Source organism: Microcebus murinus, chromosome 2 (genome assembly GCF_040939455.1).
Source record: "Microcebus murinus isolate Inina chromosome 2, M.murinus_Inina_mat1.0, whole genome shotgun sequence".
In the NCBI taxonomy this organism is placed as follows: Eukaryota; Metazoa; Chordata; class Mammalia; order Primates; family Cheirogaleidae; genus Microcebus; species Microcebus murinus.
In genome coordinates this window covers 10,230,585-10,249,571 of record NC_134105.1, presented here as the reverse complement: position 1 = coordinate 10,249,571, position 18,987 = coordinate 10,230,585, and the positions used below count along the sequence as shown (strand labels likewise).

The following is an 18,987-nucleotide window of genomic DNA, read 5'->3' as shown; positions in this document are numbered from 1 at the left end:
AAGGCTAACTTGCAAAGTTTTCCTACAATGCCCGACTTTAATAGCAAAAAATTAGAAAGATCTAAATGTCCAGCAGTAGGAGACTTGCATAATAAATCATGGGTTATTCATATAATGGGATACCATGACATGTTACAGAAGAACACTTAATGACTGGTGAACTGGTTACAATATAGTAAGTAAAAGGTTTCAGATGAGTAAAACAGAATAAGCCCATATTGAAAAAGAAAAATAATTTCTATGTTTTTTCTTTCCTTTTTTTTTTTTTTGAGACAGAGTCTCACTTTGTTGCCCGGGCTAGAGTGAGTGCTGTGGCGTCAGTCTAGCTCACAGCAACCTCAATCTCCTGGGCTCAAGCAATCCTTCTGCCTCAGCCTCCCGAGTAGCTGGGACTACAGGCATGTGCCACCATGCCCGGCTAATTTTTTCTATATATATTAGTTGGCCAATTAATTTCTTTCTATTTATAGTAGAGACGGGGTCTCGCTCTTGCTCAGGTTGGTTTCGAACTCCTGAGCTCAAATGATCCGCCCACCTCGGCCTCCCAGAGAGCTAGGATTACAGGTGTGAGCCACCGCGCCTGGCCTGTGTTTTCTTATATATAAATATAATAGGAAAAAGATGAGAAGACACTAAAATATTAATCACGCTCTATCTTAAGGTGTTGGTATAAGAGGTGACTTTTTTTTTTTTTTTAAAGATGGGGTCTTACTCTTGCTCAGGGTAGTCTCAGACTCCTGATCTCAAGTGATCCTCCCACCTTGGCCTCCCAGAGTGCTAGGATTACTGGTATGAGCCACCGTGCCTGGCTGACAGGTGACCTTTTAAGTGTAGATTTTATTTTTTTCCTTGAAAAGATGGTACATTTACATGGTTCCAGATTCAAAGAGTACAGAAAGTTATAGAGTCAAAGTACCTCTTCCATCCCTGTCTCCTATTTGCCCAGTCTCACCTGCTGGCATTCTGTGGGATGCTCTTTCCTATAAATCATTCCAGAGGTATTTTATGCACATAAAATGTTTTCCCTTTCCCATTTTTTAACGCAAAAGAGTGTATTATATATATGATTTGTTTTGTGCCTTGCTGCCTGCCCCTAAGATAGCTTAGAGATCATTTCTTATTCTTTTTTCTTTTTGTTTTGTTTTTGTTTTTTGAGACAAAGTCTCACTCTGTTGCCCAGACTAGAGTGCTGTGGCATCAGCCTAGCTCACAGCAACCTCAAACTCCTGGGCTCAAGCAATCCTTCTGCCTCAGCCTCCTGAGTAGCTGGAACTACAGGCATGTGCCACCATGCCCAGCTAATTTTATATATATTTATTTGTCCAGCTAATTTCTTTCTATTTTTAGTAGAGATGGGGTCTCACTCTTGCTCAGGCTGGTCTTGAACTCCTGACCTCGAGCAATCCTCCTGCCTCGGCTTCCCAGAGTGCTAGGATTACACATTTCTTATTCTTTATCAATATATAAAGAGATCTGTTTGTTTTGGGGTTTGTTTGAGACAGGGTCTTACTCTGTTGCCCAGGCTGGAGTGTGGTGGCATAATCATAGATCACTACAGCCTCAAACTCCTGGGCTCAAGGGAGCCTCCGGCCTCAGCCTCCTAAGTAGCTGGCACTATAGTCACACCCCTCCATACCTAGCTAATTTTTCTAGTTTTTGTTGAGATGGGGTCTCACTGGGTTCCTCAGGCTGGTCTCCAACTCCTGGCCTCAAGCAATACTTCCGTCTCACCCTCCCAAAGTCCTGCTTTGGGATTACAGCTAAGAGCTTTTTCATACTTTGTTTCCCCCAGAGAGCAAATATTTCACTGGATGTCCCTAAATTTATATAACCCCTCCCTTACCAATGGACATTGTAGCAGGTAGACATCGTGGGTTGAATTGTGTCCCCTCAAAAGATATACTCAAGTCCTAACCCCAATACCTGTGAACATGACCTTATCTGGATTTAGCCTGGGTCCTAAATGAGAAAGGGGAGGCCACACATAGAGACACAGGGAGGAGGCCACGTGAGGGTAGGGGCAGAGATTGGAGTTATACTGCCACAAGCCAAGGAATGCTTGGGGCCACGAGAAGCTTGAAGAGGCAAGGATTGTGGCCTAGGTCCTTTGGAAGGATCATGGCCCTACTGACATCTTGATTTCAGACTTCTAGCTTCCAGAACTAGGAGAGGACACATTGCTGTTGTTTTAGGCTACCCAGTGTATGGTAGTTTGTTACAGCAGTTAGTTAGGGAAACTAACGCATAGGCACACTTGTAAGCTGCCCCTCACCCATCCCTGCCTACTGGTATCCACGCCCTGGTGTGATGCCCTCCCCTTATTGTGGGCGGGACCCGCAACTGCCTCTACTCAGTAGATCCAGCAAAGGTAATGGGATCCCTTCTGAGACTGAGACTATAGCTGCTGTCTTGCTGCACTCCTGCACTTGCCCACTTTGATGAAGCAACTGCCAGCTTGTGAACTGTACAGAGGCCCATGTGGCAAGAAAATACCAGTGACCTTTACCCACCAGCCATGAGGAACAGAATCCTGCCAATAACCACGTGAGCGAGCTTGGAAGTAGATCCTTTCCCTGTACAGCCTTAAGATGACACTGCAGCCTCAGCTGACACCTTGACTGCAGCCTGTGAGAGGCGCTGAGACAGAGGACCCAGCTGAGCTGCACCCACCCAGACTCCTGACCGACAGAAACTGAGATAACGAATGTGTTGTTGCAAGCTGCTAAGTTTTAGGGTATTACATGCAATAGATGCTAATATAGACAGGATACTTCCAATGTTTTGCTATGACAATATTACAGACGATGGTAATATTTGTTTTCAGTTTTCATGTCTGCATTCTATCTCTGAGTAGGAGGAAACTATTAAAGTGTCTACATTCAAGCTGTGGTGAGGAAAATTTGGCCTTTTCCCTACTCTAGTCCACTCTGCCCAGAGCATGGTATCTTTCTCACTCCAGCTTGGAGAAATCAACAACTATTAGCAGCTATGGCATGCCCATGATGCATTATAGCAGCTTCCGGTCACCCTTTGGGCTGTCATTCATACTTGCCACACGATGGCTTTCTCAGTCCACGTGGGAGGAATGGGGACTTCCATGCATCAAGCAGGTCTTGAGCATTAAGCAGGCCCTGTAGGCAGCACTGTGCAAGACGTAGACCACCTTGACTAAAAGCATGGACAAAGCCAGCGGGTCCCAGCTCTGCCACTTCCCCACCATGTAACTTTGGGCAAATTACAATCTCACTGTGCTTCTGTCTCATCGTTTTCATAACAGGAATGAGAACTGCCATAGACAATGTTTGTGTGTCCCCAAATTCATGTTGAAACCTAATCCCCAGTGTGATGGTGTCTGGAGGTGGGGCTTTGGGGAGCTGTGTCATGGGGGTGGAGCCCTCATCGATGGACCCAGAGGGCTCTTTTGCCCCTTCCACCGTGTGAGGTTAGAGCCAGAAGACAGCCTTCTCAGACACCGAATCTGCCAGCCCCTTGATCTTGGACTTCCCTGCCTCCAGAACTGTGAGCTACCATTGTCTGTTGTCTGTAAGCCACCCAGGCTATGCTATTGTCATAGCAGCCTAAACGGACTAAGACAAGTATCTACCTCATAGGGCTGCTATGATGATGAAATGAGTCTTACAGGTTAAGTGCCTATACAGGACAGTGCCTAGCAGAGAGTAAACATTATACAGCGATAACTACTGTCATTGTCAAGGGGATAGCAAGGCCCAAAGGAGCATGTTAAGTGACCTCCCAAGGCCACACAGCCATTAAATCTGTCCAGATTCACTCTTTGCTCAATTATATTAGTTTCCTATTGCTGCATAACAATATTACCAAACTTACCAACTTAAAACAACACATTTACTATCCTGTTCCTATGGGTCAGGAGACCGGGCACAGCTTAGCTGGGTCCTTTGCAGGCTACAAGGTATTGGCCAGGCCTGGGGTCTCATCTGAAGGCATAACTGGGAATGATCAGCTTGCAAGCTCAGGTGGTTAGGAGACAGAAGGCAAGGGGCCAAGCTCTCTAGCATAGCCTATATCACCTGAGGTTCCAGAAGAGAATTAAGCCCCAGAAAATGTGATTCAAGCAACTATTTTCACATCACCCAAGGACTGTACTCTTCTGGATGCAGGAGAGAGAAGTTAATGATTGCTTTGGGGCAGTAGGGGCAAATTTCCTCACTTTGGCCAATCTGACACCCTGTGGCTGGACTTTAAGTCTAGACATAGAGAAAGGTGGCTGAGAGGCTAGCTGTGGCATCCTGGATAGTTTAGCAGCCATGCTGCCAAAAACACATTCACCCTTACATATGTTGACAGAAGTATTTATTTTTTTATCTTAAAAATCTGGTCCCACAAAAAGGCCAACACATTTTTCAGTTCATGGTCTTGACCCTTCAAAAAAGAAATCTTTCAATTGAGAGGTAAGTCAATAAAAGCAATTTCAGAGGTGTGCTCAGATAAAATTATTGCTTATAAACCAGTAATCCAGACAACGCTGGACTTCTAGTTCACCGAGCTCCTTCTGTCATTCACAGTCCCTGAAGGAGAAAAGAAAGTAAGAGGTTCTCTGCAGATAAAGTATTAATACTCCAGAAACCACCAAAGAGAAAACCCAAGTCCGCCAGAAGCAGCACTGTGAACCTATAAGCCCAGAGAGCCGCCAGCAGACAGGAAGGCTGACCCCACCTCAGTGACAACAGCTTCCACCTTCCTGCCCAAACACTTCCACGTGGCTTCCAGCGCCTGCCCTGGCCCTGAGTTGGAAAACCAGGCAACTGGGCAGAGACGAACACTGCTGCCTGAAGTCCAGGGCAGCGGGCTGACAGCGAGGAAGGCCTTCAGAGACCCCCACGGCAGCGCACTGCAGAAGCGGTTCCTTTTGCAAAGACAAGTTAGTGCAGATCAGCACGTTAGTAAAGCAAAATATTTAAACACTTAAAAAGCTGCTTGATCCTTCCAATTTCCCTCCTGATTGTCTGTTCAAGCTGCAGCCCATAGACCTGCTGGAAAGGTCTGCTTCCCTCCTCTGGAAGGCAGACTGACCGAAGTGGCTACAGCCAATGTGGGTGCAGAAACCCCATGCCGAACATGATCACGTGACACCTGTAAACCCTGAGAAGGGCCCATCTCAATCCAGGCAGCAAACTCAACCCATTCTTTTGCTTTGGGGGCTTGTGTTTAATATGGGTCATTGTGATGGAAGATGTCTAGTCTCAGAGTCTCATGTCAAGAGGACAGATGGGGACAGGTCTCCTGGGGCTTCTTTCCTCCTGTGTTCTGGTCGCATACTTGAATCCCAGGAAGCAGCGTGCCTAGCATGGAGTTTGCCGAGAGAGCCAGGTGAGGAGAGGAGAGGGTGCTCCACACAGAGGCCAGCAGGGAGTGCTTCATCCTCCTTCCTTTGACCCAGGTGAGGCAGCTCCTTCCCAGAAGTCACATGAGGAAAAAGAGAACCGTGCTCAGGTCAGAACTGGACCCAGCCCGTGCCTGGTTGAGTCTGGCTGGAAGTTGATCTGTGAAGACAGACAAGGGTGGCGGGAATTCAGATTTTTGAAAATACAATGTAGGTAAAACTGGCTTCTCTCTAGGCACAAAGAGCTCTAAGAAGCCAGTTTCTAACTGTTCTAGAGCAGTGTTCAGCAAACTATGGCCCAGACACCAACTGGCTCTCTGTTTTTTCTTATAGTTAAAGTTTACAGTTATAAAATATGAAAGACTCTTAAATTAGTTGTGTCTTGCCTCTGTGTTTTTGTAAATAAAGTTTTATTGATACACTACTATCCCCTAATTCACTTACTTATTGTCAGTGGCCACCCTTGTGCTAAAACAGCAGAACTGAGTAGCTAGAACAGAGACCATGTGGCCCGAATAATTGAAACTATTTGCTACCTGGTCCCTCATAGAAAATGTGTGCTGACCTCTGTCCTAGAACTTGTCCATATAAATACTGGTACAATAGGAATTTAGCATCTTCTTACCCTGACCCCAAGTAAAGGCTAGCCAGTTGGCTCAGAGGTCCCATGAGGAGGGACCAAGGCTAGGACCTGGGTATTAACTCTTAGCCCAGTGTTCTGGGGACATTAGGGACAGCAGGGAGGAAGGAGGTACTAGGGATAAGCCAAAGCACTTGCAAGGTGGTTTACAGGACCAGACAGATTTGCAAAAGGTGGCCTCAGGCCACCTAGTGGTGGAGAGCAGCAAAAAGCCTTCACAGAGAGAAGTGTGCCACCCAAAGTAGGCACTCTGGGCCTCTGTCCCCTGGCTGGCTTAAAAGTCCCAATCAAAACTGTTGCTCTCAACACCAGAAGAAAAGCACGTGGAGCCATCCCAGGTTTTTAGACCCACAGCCTGGTCTCAGTCCCACCACACGTGGCCCTCCTCACCCTGTGGATTTGGCAAAGTCTCCCCAGACGTCTGCGGTGGCAGCAGTGGCAGGCTTGGGCTGGGGCCAGGATACGGTGGCACCTCCTACTGATGTCCCCAAGTCCGACGCGTAGGGAGAGAAGAGAAGACAGAGGAGTCAGAGACCTCTCTTTCTGGTTGTCTCAGTGACCAAATCATGAGACTCAGTGACATTCTATTGGGCAACAAAACACCAGTGAATTGCCACATTTCCACCATCTTGTCACCAACCCTAGAGGCCTCCTGGAGAAAAGGCAGAAAGCCACATACAAGGTGGAAGGAGGGCGCCAGGGAGGGTGAGTCACGTGCCATCTATCTTTCCTACCTGAAGCTGACTTTGCTTTTAATCGTTTATGTTGAAATCCATTTAAAATTTATTATATTCTGTCCTCGCTTCTTGAATGAAGAATGCCCACTCAAACCACAAATCATCTTTATACAAAGCCTGCAGTCCAAGTTTCTGGATCAACCAGCTGAAAACACAGTGTGCCCGACATGTGCCAAGTCCCAGGCCCCAAACTGGCTGGGGTTGGGAAGAGCCTTCCAGAAGAGGTAACACAGAAGCTGGTCCTGTGCTTATCTCTCACTGAGGTGGGTGGCGTGATGGGGCTGCAATGCCTCCTTTTGTACTTTTCTGGCACTTCCCTGGTGCTGCCAACACACGGCCTTCGCCCCTTCTGAAGGCCGTGTGTCTGCCACCCAGGCCTTCCCACTAATTTGCTACTTCTAATCTGCTCTGGGCTGGGAGACCTGATAAAACCAAGGCCCTCGATGATTTAGAGTTTTACAGTTCACCAAGTGCTTAATGCACATTATCTCATAGGAGCCTTACCACAGGCCCTAGGAGAAGACAGGTGAGAACTAGCATGCGACTTTGTACAAGTCACTTAAGTTTCAGTTTTCTTATCTCTAAAATGAGGACAATAACAATGAGTACTTCACAGGACTGGTGTGAGGATTAAATTAATATATAGGAATGCTCAGAACAGGCCCACACATGGTAGAGATAACAGCAATATTAATAAAATGAGAGCTAACATTCAGTGAGCACTTACAATGTTCTAGAAATTGTTCTAAGTGCTGTACACAAATTAACGTATCTGATCCTCCCAAGAAACCTGTATTATGGTATGGTTACTTTTCCTGTCCTACAGATGAGGAAACTGAGGCACAGAGAAGTAAAGCACTTTTCTGAAGATCATAAAACTGGTAAGCTAGAATTTGAACCTAACCAGTCTGGTTCTGAAGCATATAGGAAGTGCTCAATAAATGTTGTTATTCATGGCTTATGAAGTGACACCATTGTTTGTAAACAGGCTAACTGCCTGCCTCACACATTAGAACACAAGCCCTTGAGAGCAAGGATTTTATGCTGTATTGTACCACGCCAGTCCCTAAAATGCCACCCGGCATGTAGTGGGTGGTGCTCCACGCTACCTGTTAAAATGCAACAGCAACCGAGGGAAGGCTGAAAGCAGTGGCTTTCAGACTTTAGTGTGCATACGAATGAGGATAAAAATAATACTGCAGATTCCTGCTCCCACCCCCCACGATGCCAAAGCAAATGGCCCTGTGACCCCACCCTGAGAAATAATGCTTAAAGAATAATTCCTGGTGCCAGGGCAGGGGCTCTCTGGCTGCTGCTCCTCCACTCTCCTGGCTGGAGTATTCCCCACCAGGCTGAGGTTTGAAGCTCACCCCCCAGACAGGAGCCAATGTCAGGAAAGCAGGAAGGTGCCTACCCGGAGGCTGGTGAGAGCTGTGTGGGGAAAAGCAGGCTGGTGACAATCCCCCAGCCTGGGTTAGGCCGGGAGCGTCAAGCTGGGCAAGGGGTGTGGGGCAGAGGCAAAGGGCTGGCACTGTCAGAGGCTGACCCTACACGCTAACTTCTGGAATCCTGGGATCTCCCAAGTGCTCATCAGCGTAGCCTGCTAGGGGAGCTGCCACTCAGCTTCCCAGTATCTGACAGCCTCAATGTGGGGCTCACTCCAAACTAAATTTCCAAATGGATTTCCCACTGCTCACTTTGGCACACCTTATGCTGCGCCCACCTAAATACACCAGGTGTAAAATACACTCAGGTATAAAAATACACTCAGGTATAAAAGTCTGAGCCTTAGTCATGCTCTTCTCTCTGCCTGGCATGCCAACTACCCTTGCCCCAATCTCCTTTCCTCAAGGTCTAGATCAATGCCACCTCTGCCATGAAGCCTCCCCAGATCACAACAGCTGGGAGTGAGTCTGGGCCCTGTACAGTTGATCTTTGTGCCTGTGACTCATCTCTCCCACTACATGTGAGCAGAGACCATGTCTTCATCACCCACTCACTCAATACCCACCGAGAACCAGGAACCTGTATATGATGATGTCACAGTAACAAACCAGCCCCAGTCCCTGCCTATCATGGGAGGGCAGACACCCAATAGGGCAAGGAGAAGGTGTTAGGGGAATAGAGGAGCCCCTTACCAGGTGTGTGCACGATCAGATTGGTGGTGCCCACCTTCCAGGGGGGAAGAGGAACCCACAGGTGCAGATTCAGCAGTCACCCCGAGCACTGACCTGAACCGGGAACAACTGCTGGCTGGGTGAGGGATCCCCCAAAAGACAACTGCTCCCCAGGCGGAGGGATCAGGGTAGAGGTTTTGCCCCCTGGGGGTGGGGGAAGCAGGCTCAGCCCTCCTGTGCTGGCAGGCCGGGCTCGGGAAGTCCCAGCTGCTCCTTCCTTCTTCTTCATGTTCTAAAGAGATCAAAAGAATGCAAATCAGTCAATTCTGCTAAATCTCCACTGCCATTAGAAAACTCCAAGAGCAGAGCCAAGGTGATTCCCAGACCAACATATACATAACCAAAAAGATGGTCCTATCCAGCACCTTTAATGTTATGAGCTAGACTCAATGCATCACAATTCTGAATCTGTCACAAATATGGTTCATTTTGAAACCCAGCACCCTACTTCATTAATCATCAAAGCTACAATGATATGCCACCACACATGCACCAGAATGGCTAAAATGTAGACTATTAAGTATTGACAAGGATATGGAGCAAAAACTCATGCACTGCTGGTGGAAATGTAAACTGGTAAAACTTCTTTGAAAAATTGTTTGAAAGGATCTATAAAGGGCAACATAGAAACTTGTGACTCTGCTATTCCACTCCTATAGAGCCAACAGAAATGCATGCACACGTGCACCAAAAGACATGGAGCCAAACATTCACAGCAGCACCATTTATAATAGCCCCAAACTGGAAACTACCAAAATGTCCACCATCAGTAAAACAGATAAACTGGGTACATTATCACAATGGAAATGCCACAATAATGAGAATGAACAAACTACACACAACAATATGGATTACACGCACAAATGTTACACTGAGCAAAGGAAAGAAGTCATACCAAAGGAGTAGAAAGCATATGATTCAATGCACCAAAGTTCGGAACAAAAAAAGGGAGGGTGTTTTGGAACAAAAGATGGGAGTTTGTGCAAAGTCAGGATACAGTTACTCGGCGTAAGCAGTTACTGGAAGAGATCAGGAAAGGGGCTTCCAGAGTGCTGACAATCTTCTGCTCCTCAACTGGGCTATTTACAGTTTATAAATTCAGGGGTCCTCAAACTTTTTAAACGGGGCCAGTTCACTGTCCCTCAGACTGTTGGAGGGCCGTTGGAGAGTGCGGCGCACATTCCACACATGCGCACTGTGGGCCTGGGATGAGTCGGCTGCTAAGCAGGACAGGCAGTGGTGGCAAAAACACCTGGCAGGCCAGATAAATGTCCTCGACGGGCCGCATGTGGCCCTGAGGCCGTAGTTTGAGGCCCCTGGATATTTGTAACTTTGGTTTTAACAATTCACTGAGTTTTGCATTTATGATTTGTGTGCTTTTCTGCATGCATATTATACTCCAACAAAATGGTTTTTGTTTGGTTGTTTGTTTTTGAGACAGTCTCACTTTGTTGCCTGGGCTAGAGTGCCATGGCATCCGCCTAGCTCACAGCAACCTCAAACTGCTGGGCTCAAGAAATCCTTCTGCTTCAGTCTCCCAAGTAGCTGGGACTACAGGCATGCGCCACCATGCCTGGCTAATTTTTTCTATACATTTTTAGCTGTCCAAGTAATGTCTTTCTATTTTTAGTAGAGACGGGGTCTCGCTCTTGCTCAGGCTGGTCTCGAACTCCTGAGCTCAAACGATTCACCTGCCTCAGCCTCCCAGAGTGCTAGGATTACAGGCGTGAGCCACTCAGCCCAGCTAACAAAATGTTTTTTTAAACAAAAACTGAGCACATAGGCCGGGCGCTGTGGCTCACGCCTGTAATCCTAGCTCTTGGGAGGCCGAGGCGGGCGGATTGCTCAAGGTCAGGAGTTCAAAACCAGCCTGAGCGAGACCCCGTCTCTACTATAAATAGAAAGAAATTAATTGGCCAACTGATATATATATAAAAAATTAGCCGGGCATGGTGGCGCATGCCTGTAGTCCCAGCTACCCGGGAGGCTGAGGCAGAAGGATCACTCGAGCCCAGGAGTTTGAGGTTGCTGTGAGCTAGGCTGACGCCACGGCACTACTCTAGCCCGGGCAACAAAGTGAGACTCTGTCTCAAAAAAAAAAAAAAAAAAACTGAGCACAAATCCTAGCACTCTGGGAGGCTGAGGTGGGTGAATCGTTTGAGCTCAGGAGTTCGAGACCAGCCTGAGCAAGAGCGAGACCCCGTCTCTACTAAAAATAGAAAGACATTACTTGGACAGCTGAAAAAAATTAGCCAGGCATGGTGGCGCATGCCTATAGTCCCAGCTACTCGGGAGGCTGAGGCAGGAGGATCGCCTGAGCCCAGGAGCTTGAGGTTGCTGTGAGCTAGGCTGATGCCACAGCACTCACTCTAGCCTGGGCAACAAAGTGAGACTCTGTCTCAAAAAAACAAAAAAAACTGAGCACAAAGCATGAGCCAGAAACCAACATGAGTTACACAGATGAAGACGAGGACGAGGTGGATCCCTATTTGTAAGGAAGCAGCAGCTTAATCAAATAGTGAGACCAGCCCCGAAGTCAAAAGACCTGAAAGTCCTCCATGTGAGTCCAGCTGGGCCAGTTATTTCTAGCCTATAACCCTGGGTAAGTCCCTTAACCTCTCTAAGTCTCAATTTCCTGGTACTATATAGAGAACAGGGGGAGGATGTTTCATTCATATGAGAAATGCCTAAAAAAAAAAAAAAAAAAAATCAAAACACTACCTGGCCCACAGCTGATGCTCATTAAATGTTAGTTTCCTCCAAGCAAGAAAAAGACTCGCATTCCAACCAGTCCCCTGGATTGGATTTGTATTTTCTCTTAAGGGCCAGCTGGCCGACTTCAAGGGTCTCAAATCATCACCAGCATAAAGCAGAAAAGAGGAGAGAGATGGTAAGTAAAGAGGAAAAGCATTAGAGTTACAAAGCTTCTTCAAAAAAACACATCCATTTCGTCCTTGGTTCCCCCAAATCATGATTCTGACTCCACCTCCCCACTCCAGCCCTGCAGCCAGGTTACGGGCAACCCAGCTCGGCCCACTCCTATTCGCCAGGCGCTCACAGGGAAAGCTGCATGCGGAGCAGCTCGGGACAAAGACACAGGGAGCCAGGACACCTCCACTAGCAGATGCTGCCCATGACTCCCGCACCCACCTAGACACCTTCCTGCCCAGAACTCTCCTATGAGGCCAAGACACAGCTTGGGATGAACACACTGACCCCTCCAGACCCACTCTAACAGCCAGGACAGAGACACCGCCTCTGGTAGCAAAATGACTGACGCTCCTCAACTCAGAGGTTTTGCACATGCTGAACCACCCTTTGATCCCCCTTCCCTTGCTCACAAGTCACTCTTTCCAGGAAGCCTTCCTTGGTTCCTCCAACTATGGGCTATGAGCCCTTCCTCTAGGAGCCCACGGCACCCAGGGTAGCCTTCAGTTGTAGAACCTCTCCTGCCATGTTGTAATCACATCTTCGCCTGCCTGTTTCAGCTCAACTCTGAGCTCCACGAGAGCAGAGGTGCCTTGTTCAGCCTGGTACAGAACCTGGCACAAGGCAGCTGCTCGGTGAACATCTGCTCAACCGAAGGAACTGAACTGTGAGTGGCTGGGGGGCCACAACCATCACATGACCATGGCCACCACAGCCAAGCGAGGGTAGGACTCACTGCGATGTTGAGCTTGATGGTCTGGCCCTCCTTGAAGCCCAGGTCCAATTTGGGGCCTTGGTCTGGATTCTGAGCTTGTTTTGCAAATTCACACTGCTGTTTCACCCACCTGGGTAGAGAACAGGAAGAAAACGTGAGGAAGGAAGAGACCACCTACCCTGCACTCGCTCACTCACTTCACTGCCACTTGCCCCCATCCAGGCCGAGGCACGTATGGAGGCAGTGTGGCAAAAAGAGCGTAGGCTTGGGAGGTGGGCCTGAATTCAAATCCTGACTCTGACACTTAGGTAGCTGCATACATGTCTGCTGCCTCATCAGCACAAGAGGCTGGCAATTATAGAGGTCTTAAAGACGGCTATGAGCGTTCAGAAAGACCACTCATGCTGAAGGTTCTCAAGACTGTCTCCACGAAATGTCAGAGTCTGGCCCTTTCCTCCCTAGCACTTGGCATGAGAACTAAGAAACAGTCTCTACACGCACCCCGGATGCTCATAAGGTAGATGGGAGATAAAACGGATGCCCAGATGTAGAGGGCAAGACAAAGGTCCCCCACCCTCCATACAACACCATCCAGCAGCCACCTGGGACAGAGGCGCCAGGTCAGGGAAGTGCCAGAGGCACCCACGTGAGTGGCTGGGCGCTGCCTGTTCACAGGCAGCCAGAGCTGGAGCCCCGCAGATGGCAGAGGAGGACTTTCCTGCCCTGTCTTTGAGCTTCATAAAGGATACCAGGGCATCTGCTGGGTAGCCTGGAAATCCATGCACTCCAAGAACAGGCCCATAAAGGCCAAAGGAGCCTGACAAGGACTTTGGTTGCTCAGGGGCCTGGTAGGGGAAGAGATGTGACACCTTGAAGGCTGAGCCAGTTGACAGGGATGGCAGAGATGGGCCTTGGGAAAAGAAGACTTCACAGCAGAGATGAGGACTGGCAGATCAGAGAGAAGGGAGCCTGTCCGAAGGAGAACTGTGTTTTCCTGAGGCTCTGCTACCAGACAAATCACATTTTGAGTATCCAAACCAGGGAAATCATTCTGCGCAGGGAAAGAAGGGAGGAGACATGAGCACGTGTCTCCCAGGACCACTCACTTGAAATGGTCCTGCAATGCAACGTTGAAGTCAAAGGCATCACCTCGGTCCCCGAAGCCAATTCCAATAAACGCCCGTCGCCCTGGAGGACAACACATGATCAATCCCACTTTCCAGCGGCAGAGAAAACTTTTCTCAAGAGGAAGAAGCACCAAGACCCACACGTACCATTTCCATCTTCGATGCGGATAACGAAGTACCTGCTGGAATCCGTCACGCTCTCCACAGCTATGCCAGGAAACTGATCCACCGGAGCCTGAGCAAAGAGCTCCCCTGAAAGCACAAGTTCGGGTGAGCCTTGATCCCCTCCCAGCCTTGTGTTGCTGTCACACTACTGGGGCCTTTTTCCTGCAAAGCAACTCAGGCCAACTGAGGCAGATGGGCAAACCTCACTCTCGGGCTCAAATCAAATCCATCCTTGCGTAAGACACAGAAATAGAATTAAGGAGAGGTTTAAGTCAGAGACGGCTTACAGGTCAAATCCAGCCCCCGGTTAATTATAATGTTTTATTTAATTGCCAAACCATTTGAAATCAAAGTACATGTAAACTAATCCAAATTTCTTGCTTCTCTTAAAAATAGGCTGTACCAATGCTGGGCCTCCATCCCCACCTGAGATGAATAGGCTAGAGCTGCTACCTACCCAAATTACCCATTTACACTACCTGCTCGGACCCTGAGCGCACTGGCACAACACACCACACATTCGAAAAAAGCCTAGTACCTGAGGCAGGACTGTAAGAAGGGGCAGTGAGCCCCGAGGAAAGAAGGGAGGGAGTTCTAGTACCAACAGCAGAATCTGAAGCAGGATGATTTAATTTAATCTCAGAGACAGGGGAAGATTGACTGGTTTTAAAAGAGGCCCTTGTGAAATTCGGCTCTGTGTAGGTGCAGGACAACATGCAACTTTTGTGAGCATTAATGGCCGGCATAATTTTTGCATGTGCTGACCTCTGTTAGTGCTTTAAGTATTTAACCAAATATATTCCAAGTCCTGTGGTTTAAAGGTGACTGTGTAATCAAGGCTCAACTGATTAAAACCGATGGCCCTAGAGCTTGCAGCTTCTTGTCAATTTATCTGACAGTTGTAACAGACTCACCCAGATGCCTTCAGCCAAGAGCAGTGGTTCTCAATTTGGGGTGATTCTGCTCTCCAAAAGGCACCTGGCAATGTCTAGGGACATCACTGGATGTCACAATGCAGGGGGTGCTACTGGCATCTGGTAGGTAAAAGTCAGGGATGTGGCTAAACACCTTACATTGGACTCCACAGCTCCCCACAACAAAGACTCACCTGGCCCCACGTGGCAACAGGCTGAGAAACCCTGGCCTAGAGTCACTGCTCATTACAAAGTGAGACCAACATGAGCTAGTCGAGCTGAGAACATCCTGGGGGGTGGGTCCTGTGGATGAGGCTCAGCCCTAAGCAGTGGCTGTCACACTGGGCAGTCATGTTACACTCACAAAGAACAAAAGGCATTGCCATTCCCTTGTGACAACACCCGAGACATCCCAGCAATTCTCCAGCCAAAATTCCCCAGCCTAGCCACGGCAGCTTCCCCTTCAAAGTCCTCTGCAGCCAGTACTTACCCCGGCACCCCCATGCTGCAGGAGAATAAATCAATGCTTTGAGCACCTTGCAGTTCACAAAACAATTAGATACACATCTGCCCACTTCCTATTTCCAAAAACCTTGTGAAGAAGAACTAAGGTGATGCCCCTTTCAACACAAAGGAGGCCAGGGCTCCAGTGGTCACGTGGCCCGCCCAAGGTCTTACAGCGCAGGCAGAAGGAGCGCAGTTCTGAGAAGAGACAGCCAGTTCTGCCTTTAAGTCTCTGTACTTTCTTCTGCTCCACAAAGGAAAACCACCACATCAGAAAAAACAAATGACCAAATGCTGTGACCCCTGACTGAGCAGGCGCTGTGCTCAATCCCCACTCGAGGGCCTCTCAGGCTGGGACAATTCCAGACCTGGTGGCCTCCACAGCTCAGCCAGAGGCCCAGGACTTCCAGGGAGGTTTCCCCAGTGAAACCTGACCCCAACCCAGCCCAGCTTGGCTTGTCCTCTCACCACAGAAAGAGCTGAGTAGGACAGTTTCCAGCTCATATCAGTTAACGGCGGCCAGCTCTGGGGAGTTACCGCGTGCTGATAAACAGAATCCCTGAGTAAGAACCAGGGCTCCACAGCTATCTTCAAGGCAAGCTCCAGGCTTCCTCCTTCCCACTGGGATGTAACTGCGCATCGCCTCTCCTTGGCCTCCAAAATTAGTATTTTCCTAAGGATTCCCAAAAGGAACAAGCGCTTGACAAGAAAGAGTCCTTTGTACACATGAGGACGGTGGTTTCTACAACTAAGGTAGAGGAATGGAGGCAGCTTAAAGGTGCGCTTGCATCTCTGATCTCCGCAGGTTCCCATCACTCCCGAGCAGCCTGGCCAGGCCCAGGCTGCCTTTCCCTTCACACAGCGGGGGTGCAGCAGCTCAGCCCAATGCAGCCCTCCTTGCCTTTACCTGAGGTCCTGTCCTCCAGCTTGATGTAGGCCACCTGCCCCTTTGCAGTGATCCTTAGCCGACCACTCCATGACGGCTGGTCCAGCTGCCACTCTGCGGCCCTAAGGGGACAAACACCACTGAGCTTCTGCCAGAGGCTTCTGCTCCATGACTCCAATGCAGGGGATGGGAATGGGAAGGACTGCTTGTTCTAGACCAGGGGTTGGCAAACATTTTATGTAAATGGCCAGACAGTAAATATTTCTGGTTTGCAGGCCACACAGCCTGTCACACCTGGGCAACTCTGCTATTATAGAGTGAAAGCAGTCAGACTGTATGTGCACATGTTGGTGCTTTAAGTATGTTAACTATTTTCTTCTGACTCTATCTGTATTTCAATAAAATTACACAGACATTGAAATCTGAAATTCATATAATTTTCACATTTTATTCCTTGCCAGGTACAGTGGCTCATGCCTGTAATCCCAGCCCTTTGGGAGGCCAAGGTGGAAGGATCACTTGAGGCCAGGGGTTCGAGCCCAGTCTAAACAACACAGCGATACCCCATTTCTACAAAAAAATTTAAAAATTAGCAGGGCCTGCTGGCGTATGCCTGTAGTCTCGGCTACTAGGAAGGCTGAGGTGGGAGGATAGCTTGAGCCCAAGAGTTTGAAGGTTATAGTGAGGTATGATCATGCCACTGCACTCCAGCCTGGGCAACAGAGCGAGACCCTATCTCTAAAAAAGAAAATGCAAAATAAAAAAAGAAAAAGAACAAAGAACAAAATGTTCTCCTTTAAAAATTTCCCAACCACTTAAAAATGTAAAAACCATCCTTAGCTTGTGGATCATATGAAAACAGTGAGTTGTAGCTTGCTGACCCCCGTTCTAGACTACGGAGACTTTCTCTGAGTCAGGCGTCCTTCTAGTTTCCTTTCTGTAGAGGAAGCAGCTATGGGGCCTATTGTTTCTGTTTAAGACAATACTAGGCGGTGGTGGCCAGACTGACCATTTGGGACCGCTGAGACTATCTTGGAGGACAAATATGGAGGGAAGCGATCATTAGTAGAAGAGAAAGTAGTACATTAGAGACAGAGCAATAGTACATGTGCGAAAGGTGGGTGGGTGTTTAGGAAATAGATTCTCAAAGGTATCCCAGGCAGAAAGAAACCCAAGAAACCATAGACCTATAGCAATGGCCTTTTGGTTCTTTTAAAGCAATAATGTCACATTTTAGTTCTAAGAAGCAGCTCAGTAAAACCCGCAAATATCAAGAACCACGGGTGTTTGCAGGAGGTATTTCCAGGAGGCTTTTCTCGGAAGTTCCTAAGTACATGCCAGCTCTCAAAACCTCTGGACACACGTTGTTTTGAGGGCCACACAAATGCAGACTTTCAATTCACAAGTCAGCAGTCTTGGTTTCAGTTCCTCTTTCTGGAGCAACAGGCCTTAGATTCAGAGTGAAAGCTCTGAGGTTGAAGTGCAGGTTCCAGAAGTTTCCTCTAAACCAAACCAGCCAGGCCTGCCACTTGATAACCTAACTTTCTGGGGCACCAAGGGAAACCAAACCCATCCTACCAAAGACCCAACAGGGTATGGGAGTAGATAACCATCCCTGGTTTGACGGCCCATCTCCAGTTAGATGATAGAAATATATTTGTTATTGTTTCCACACTATTTTAAAATTATGTCATGGATACAATAGTGTTCTATAAAATATTTGATCACTAGAAAATCAGCTATGACCTCATGATAATACAACTGGGAAGTAGTAAGAGGACAGATATGTGGACACTCTATCAGTCTTGCAGTGCAGGCCAATCCTGTATTTCCGAATAACTTGTACAAACACTGCCTTGAAGAACCACCCTCCCCCATTAGCACAAAATAGCCATAGAACAGGTTGTCTATATCAGGTATATATTTTTTTCTTTTAATGTTTTTTGTCTTGTTTTAACAGGCAATGCATACATAGGATAATAAAATGCAAACAGTACAGAAGGGTGCACAGTGAAAGGAAATTTCCCCATGCCACTTCCCTAAGACAGTTTCCTGTGTTCCCTTTCAGAGATATTCTATTTACAAGTATATGTGTGTTTACTTGGCTCGGGTGAAAATTACAAAGGGAAGTATGGACAGGTTCTTCCCAAGTGCCACAGGCTGTGATCAAGAGAGAGATTCGTGCGAAGGGTTCTCGGTAGGGAGAGGACCCTGGGCTTCAACCATCAGCTTAAAGCACCCCAGGACGGATCCTTTTATCTGGTTTGAGGCTCCCTCCCCTCCCCGCGGGGATTTCCTATGATAGGGCCCCTCCCCACTTAAGGCTTTTCAAGAAACCCCTCAAGGCCACCTATTAGTGCTGAAAGAGAAGGGTCCGTGACACCACCACCCCCGACCAAATTTAGAGTACCCAGCAGCCCGCTGGGGTCCCCAAGCGCTAGACACGGCTTAAACGCCTTCCCTGCAGGCAGGAGTACCGTGCGTCGTACCAAGACGGCCGAAATTCTGGGTCCCCTTCCCTGCTCGGGCCTCGAACTGGAAGAAGCCACAGCATTACCTCCCCCTCGCCCCTAAACTGGTCGGGGCAGTCCTCGGCTCCAGCAGTGGGTGTGTCGGGGCGGCGGGGAAGGGTTTAAGTCGGAACCGGCCTGTCCCAACGGCGGAAGGTCACCTGTAGCCACGGTTGGTGGCCCGCGGCGGGATGCGGTAGACGTGAACTTCTGGTTTAACGCAGAGGACCGACTCGTACCCGCTATCTTCCATCTCGACGCCTGGAGCCCACCAAACTTCCGGCTCCTTCCTCTGCCCCGCCCCCGGAAAGGCCGGAAGCGG

General features: G+C 48.4%; 1 protein-coding gene across 2 annotated transcripts; it reads right to left on the bottom strand.

Moving 5' to 3' along the window:
• Window positions 1-4,315: 4,315 nt before the first annotated feature.
• On the bottom strand, window positions 4,316-18,987 carry NECAP2 (NECAP endocytosis associated 2). 2 transcript variants are annotated; one of them, XM_012763083.3, is made up of 8 exons: window positions 18,827-18,987; window positions 16,177-16,277; window positions 13,834-13,938; window positions 13,666-13,747; window positions 12,581-12,689; window positions 8,971-9,148; window positions 6,393-6,480; window positions 4,316-5,522 (listed from the first exon to the last, which is right to left on the bottom strand). In XM_012763083.3, exons 1-8 carry the CDS (start codon window positions 18,916-18,918, stop codon window positions 5,474-5,476), a joined length of 804 nt encoding a protein of 267 aa, XP_012618537.1. In that variant the 5' UTR covers window positions 18,919-18,987; the 3' UTR covers window positions 4,316-5,473. The 2 variants fall into 2 exon arrangements, with proteins under 2 accessions (XP_012618537.1, XP_012618538.1); XM_012763084.3 differs by having other exon boundaries at window positions 6,393-6,477.